The 6,000-nt window shown below is 47.1% G+C and overlaps 1 protein-coding gene across 4 annotated transcripts in view; it reads right to left on the minus strand.

Annotated features, from left to right (window-relative positions):
• NPR3 (natriuretic peptide receptor 3) overlaps nt 1–5,406 on the minus strand; it is a 74,895-nt gene extending 69,489 nt beyond the window's left edge. Inside the window, exons 1-2 of one of the 4 annotated variants that reach the window (XM_016431625.2) lie at nt 5,283–5,406; nt 3,304–4,022 (exon numbers count right to left, since the gene is read on the minus strand). In XM_016431625.2, the coding sequence (XP_016287111.2) occupies nt 3,304–3,877 (574 nt within the window). In that variant the 5' untranslated portion in view covers nt 3,878–4,022; nt 5,283–5,406. Of the gene's footprint in view, nt 1–3,303; nt 4,564–5,282 lie in introns of those variants that run through there. The other 3 variants (XM_007487498.3, XM_007487497.3, XM_056824534.1) reach the window with 3 other exon arrangements.
• Nucleotides 5,407–6,000: the final 594 nt, after the last annotated feature.

Genomic DNA, 6,000 nt, shown 5'->3' on the forward strand with positions numbered 1-6,000 from the left:
CAGGACCTGTCATCTCCAGACCTGGCTCTCAATTCACTGAGTCACTTAGCTGACCCACATATCTGTTTTTAAAATAAAATTATGTCTTATACTTTTAGAATAAACTGGTGTTAGGCTGCTATGTAGATATTTGCAGAATAAGAGTCTGATTTTCAGATTATCTTCAGAGCTTTTCCTGAAAGCAGATCTGTTTTTGAATCTCACTTCCTAAACTTCCTGGTTCTCTGTAACACTCAGGCGAGATCACTAACCTTAACTTTGAGTTAATATTCAAACACATAAATAATTTCCTTACAATCTAATGGAGAGCAAATTGATTGGACTTGGAGCTAGCAGAGAATTTGAATTCTGCCTCTGCCTCTGCCTCTAGGTGACATCAGGCCAAATCACCACCTCTCTGAGTCTCAGTTTATTGTCTTTAAAAGGGGATAAAAATCTTAAGGGCTTGCAGATTAAAGATGTAAACCTCAACCATATGCCAATTATTGTTATTATTATAGAAAACAACTTTAAAGCAATATGCTTTTTAAAATGCTATGAATATGTGAACATTTAATTGCCCCTAACACTTTAGTAGTACTTCCTCTGAAGTTTGCTTTGAAAATAAATAGTTCATACAGTTAACCAACAGGGCTTTAATAAACACCTACTATTGAAACCTATTTTCTCTTTGCCCCCCTTTTGGGAGGCAAGAGAAGAAGCACATGGAAAGAGAACCTGATACATTTTATTTGTTCATTGTGTGCTTTAATGGTTTTTTTTTTTTCTTTCCCTTATGGGTTTAAAGATTCAAGACTGACAGTTACAGGTAGGAGCTTGTTAAAAACAAATAAACAAACATGCTTAGCTTTACCCCCCCCCCTTTTTTTTTCTTTCATGAACTATTCCACAGTCTAAGGGTGGGTTATCTCGACATTTAAATCTACCTTTTGCATTCAAATCTTAAACAATACTTACTCATTTTCCCTCTTACGGAGATAAAACCTAAGAGATTTTTTATAAGGATGGGACTTCCCCTTCAATGTGCCAGTGAGCACCCTGATATCTTTTCTTTCATTCCGCCTATCGCTGCTTTCCCCCAGCCCTCTGAAACATTTGAGCAAAGCTGAAAACTTGAGCTGCCCCCAAGCCACATTGAACCAAAGCAGAGAGCCTGGAGAGAGAAGAGGGTCGAGATAGCCTTCCTACTTGAATTTAAAAGTGACAGCTAGTCTACTTGGATGGGGATCCATGGAGATCCTCCCGCCCCAAATAGGCTCTGCTTGGGCATCCAAAGCCCACCTTTGTAAGGCAAAAATCATGCCTGTTGCCGGAACCTGAGGCAAAATTGGGCAGCAGCCCAGAGGGAGTGAGCATCGCCAGATGCAGGACATCCACACAAACAGTCCGAAGCATGCATCTGTCCTTTCCCTGCCCTCTCCAATGTCTAGTTCGGCGCCGCTCACACTAGTCGGGCCGGCAAGGAAAGGGTTACAGTGGGTTGATGCTCAGAGCTCACTGCCTGTAGTTTCATATTTATTCCAGCAGCCATTCACTGCCAGTCCTGACGCTCGGGCTCTATGGGAGAGATCTGTTCAGTTCGGGTGGGGAAGAAACGGGGATGGGTTTATTTTCAAGTCCTGTGTATGGCCAGTTGGAAATGTGCTGGAAGCAGTTCGATCTGAAAGCCGTTTCCATAAGCAACAGGACAAGAAAAGCCCCGACTACTGCGGATAACCTAAGGTCTGTGCAGAGAGAGGCTCAAGCTCCTGGCAAAATGGGCTGGGGTGCCAATCATGGGGCGCATGTGTGTGTGTTTATATATGTCTGTGTGTGCAAATTGCACATATATAGATAAATGGTAAGCGTGGCTCTGGACACATGGGCACGGAAAAACTTGCTTTTGGCCCCGTTATTTCCCTCCCAGAATCCGCTCTTCTCCCATCTAGACTAGGGGGCCCATCTGCTCCACGCCCTAGATTGAGCTATCAATTGCAAAGCCAAGACCGTTACTTCCACCTCTTTCAGCCCTCCCACCTGTTCCCAATTCTGGCGACAATGTGCAAAGGTTTGGACCAGAAACTGCTCTAGGACACACGCCTATGCTTATTTCTCAGGCAAAGCTGGGCAAGCCGAACACTCAGGTGCGCGGAACCGCCCTTTCCACGCAGCGTGTAAACTGAGCGGCCAGCTCACGCACCTCTGGAGGGCCTGAGCTTCACGTGGTCGCGTTCTCAGGGTCAGAGTACCAAGATTTCGCCACTTCCATTCCAAACGCATTGGTGTTAAGAGACAGAGAGGAGGCTCTGTATTTTGGAAGTAGCTGACGGCATCCCCTTGGCGCATTGCACCCAGGTCCAGATCTGGTTAGGCACCCTGCCCGATTTCCCTGGGAAATCTCACTGAATACCCGGAAATTAGTTGAAGATAGCCAGCTGAACCTTTTTCTTTACTCACTCAGCTACCAGGCTCACGTAACCCATTCCCCACCTCTTGCCCAAGTCTGCAATTATTTTTTAAGAGGCAATTATTACTACAGTTGGAACCACGTGGATGCAAGCTTCCACCTCCAGGTGATTCTCCTGCAAGCACGGAGCCTGAAGCTGGCTCCTGTTTGGGAGCTTTGGGAATGGAAACACTCAGGAATCTAAAGGGAATGTTGATTGCTGCCAGGACATAGCGACAACATTTTGAATAGAAACCCAGGAAATGTATTTATAAGTTAGCTGGGGCGGGAAGGGGCGGGGTATCCAGGCGATGAAGGAGGCAAAATCAATACAATGAGCTTTTTTTTTTTTAAAGGAAATAGAATAGTAGCCGGAAGAGTTAGGGAAATGGGACCACAGCAACGAGGCACAGCGAAAAAGCACTTAAAACGGGTCATTAGAAAAGCTAATCACCACTGCACAAACTTTAAGGAAGAGGAAGAGAAGGGGAAAAGCCTAGATAAATCGTAAGAACCGGAAAACCCTCCAGTCTTTTCGCTTCCCTCCGACTCTCCCCAGATCTAGGGAAGGAGAGAGAATAGATTTCCTTCCTATCTCCCTACCTCTATATCTTTACATATTACCTCGTTCTCTACCAAGGAGATAGGGAAGGTGACATGGGTCAATGGAAAAAGTTCGTCCCAAAGCTGACTGCGTGAATTAATGCAATACCCTTTGCACTTTTCCATCTCTCCCCCTTTTCCATATCCTCAACGCCAAAGAGAATGGGAAAATGTTGGGATGCTCCTACAATGTTCAGGGAGTAGAACAGAGGGCTGGGAGGCGGGATGGGAGAGGTTTAAAAGGTAGACGAGATGGGGACGCTCCCCTAGCTCACCCCTCTCGCTGGCCTGGATGTAGCGCACGATCTCTTCTGCGTCTAGGGCTTTGGTCTCGTCGAAGCTGTAGGCGGATGTGTGCAAACCCTCCTCCTGGAAGACCTCATGGACCCCCTCCAGGGTGAAATAACAGTTCCGCTCCAGCTTGTCATCACTGTAGATCAGGGCAGCCCGGCTCCACTGGTGATGCCGGAACAAGGCGAGCATCATCTCTCCCATCTTGGCGTAGGCGGGTGCTACACGGGTAAGGTGCGAGAACTCGCTCTCCTTATGCTTGAAGCCAGCAGCTAGAGCTCCGGCAGACAGCATGGGCAGGTCCCAGTGAGATGCCAGCCGGGCCACAGGTGCTGCAGCATATTCGCAGACAGGGCCCAGGATCAAGTCTGGTTTAGAGCCCAGGGCCACTGCCACTCGATCAACTAAACTGAAGAGTGCCTGGTTGCCGCAGTGAGAGTCCTGATAGTCCACCTGGAAACTGTAGCCCTGCGGGAGCAGCTGTCGCCTAGTCCCATTTTCTTCCACGCTCCGCAGAGCGTACTCGATGGCCGGCTTGACCCTGGCCAAGGAGAACATGTAAACGTTGTCCTTGGGTAGAAGCACCAGAACCTGGATCTTCTGCGTCTCCTCCACCACCGGGAGCCCGCCGCCTCGGTTCCCCGTGCTGCTGCCGCCGCCGCTTGCCAGGAGAGCCCAGCTGAGCACCGCGCAAGAAGAGAAACTGAGTAACAAAAAGGATGGCATTGCGCTGAAGTGCTACCTCTTCCACTCACCTTAGTCTTTCTTCTTCCCACCACCACTCTCCCTCCCTCTCCCTTTCCCTTCCCCTTTCCTCTACCTCCTTAGTCCCTGAGCCTCCTTGGGTGCCCTTAGAAAACGGAATTCCCTCTCTACCGTCAAGTGACGGGAAAGGGGCCCTTTTCTGAAATGTCACCAGCTTTTTGTTGTTGTTGTTTTTAAGTTTATATCTGCGACCCTGTAAGAGATTATAGAGATGTTTCTCTTTCCACCTATATACTATTTTGTCTAAAGGTGACTTCTTTTTTTGGACGTTGTTGAGGTTGTTTTTGAAAGAATGCTTGCAAAAGATAAAAATAAAAGTTAAACTTGTCCAAGTGCTTGTAATTGACGGAGCATCTGCCTCCTGTTTGATCTCATTGATTCTCCCTTGTTCCTTGATACATATCCTCAGTTTAAATAGTGTGGTAGCGGAGGAGCCTGTTACCACACATGGAGCTGCGAGAACGGGTTTGTATTTCGAGCCGGTAGGGTGGGGGGTTGGCGGGGGGTTGGAGGGGAGCCTCTCATTAGCATTCTTACATCAGGACTCCTCCCTCCTCCCCATTCCCAATCCACCCACCACCCCGACCTTTTTCTTAAAGTTGCAGCACACGTACACACTCATCTCCCCTCTGTTCATACCCACAGTGCACACACGCCTTTTCTGTTCCGCAACTCACTCCAATACACTGTAGCTCACAGGCGCCAGTGCTAAACTTCAAAGGCTACCAACTAAAGATCCCTGTACAATAAATTAATTTTCAAATAAACACTCTAGCGCAAAGCAAACACAACGACCAACCAAGATCCCATCTGACTTTTACTGGCAAGGAAACTTCGGAGACCTCCGTGGCAGAGCACGCGCGCGCGCGCTCGCGTGCTCTCCTCCTTCCCCCCCTTTCTCCTTCCCTCTCAGTCAGTGGTTCTGAAAGGGGGTCTAAGTGAGTAGGACAAGGTACCTTGCCCGTTATCTCTCTCTCCTATCCTGGACTCTGTTGAGGTTCTGATGTCTTTGGCACTTAACTTGAAGCGCCCAAAGAAAGAAGTTTGGTTTCATAGCGCGAAGCCAATTAGACTTTTCGGGGTCGTGGAATCCACTGTATACCTGGGACACAAGCTTAGCCACGTTCAATTTCTGGCTGTCCGTCATCACCCTGCGTTCTGCCGGCAAGAACCTCCTTGCGCCCTACCCCCAACTTACCCTTCTCTTCTGCCTATGCAGTTTCAACCTTCCCTCCCGTCTCTCAGTGCGCGGGCGATTCTCTATTCATAGGTTCTTCCCAGGTCTGTAGACAAATGGAAACCAGCGAGCGCTTTCCGAATGAACTGCGGGAGGGAAGGGAGGGGAGAAGAAAGCGAAACTCCTTGCATGCAGAAGGCAACTTAGAGCCCGAGATTCCACTTCTCCACAAGCCATTAGAATTTGGTAAATGTTTGCAAACTGTCCAAGAAAATGTCCTCAGGACTTTACGGGTATAAATTGAAAAATAAATTCAGGATCTTCCATTTCCCCCCTTTCCAAAGAAGAATGTCCCTATTTGAAGAACAAAAAAGGTAACCGGTTCTGAGATGTTGATCTCTTGCAAATCTAAAGGCAGGAATGGAATAGACTTCAATCAAGTCATTGGTCTGGTTATCATGACAGAAAATCCTTGCTTTTTCATGAATGTTCAAACAAAAGTCAGTATTCTTATCATTAGCAAATGTACACATAAAGCATTATTAGTTTGGGTAGCATACTTTGTTTTGGGTCACATACATTATGAAGTTTAAAAAAATCAATTCCACAAATTAGAAAAATGCAAAGGATCAGAACTTCATTTGAATCTTTCAATTTTAAAGAAAGCAAAGTTTTGGGTTTTTTTCCTCCTGTTACTCCCAGGAAAACGCCCTCTTTCGGCAGGAAAAATGAATAGAGC

Source organism: Monodelphis domestica, chromosome 3 (genome assembly GCF_027887165.1).
Source record: "Monodelphis domestica isolate mMonDom1 chromosome 3, mMonDom1.pri, whole genome shotgun sequence".
NCBI lineage: Eukaryota > Metazoa > Chordata > Mammalia > Didelphimorphia > Didelphidae > Monodelphis > Monodelphis domestica.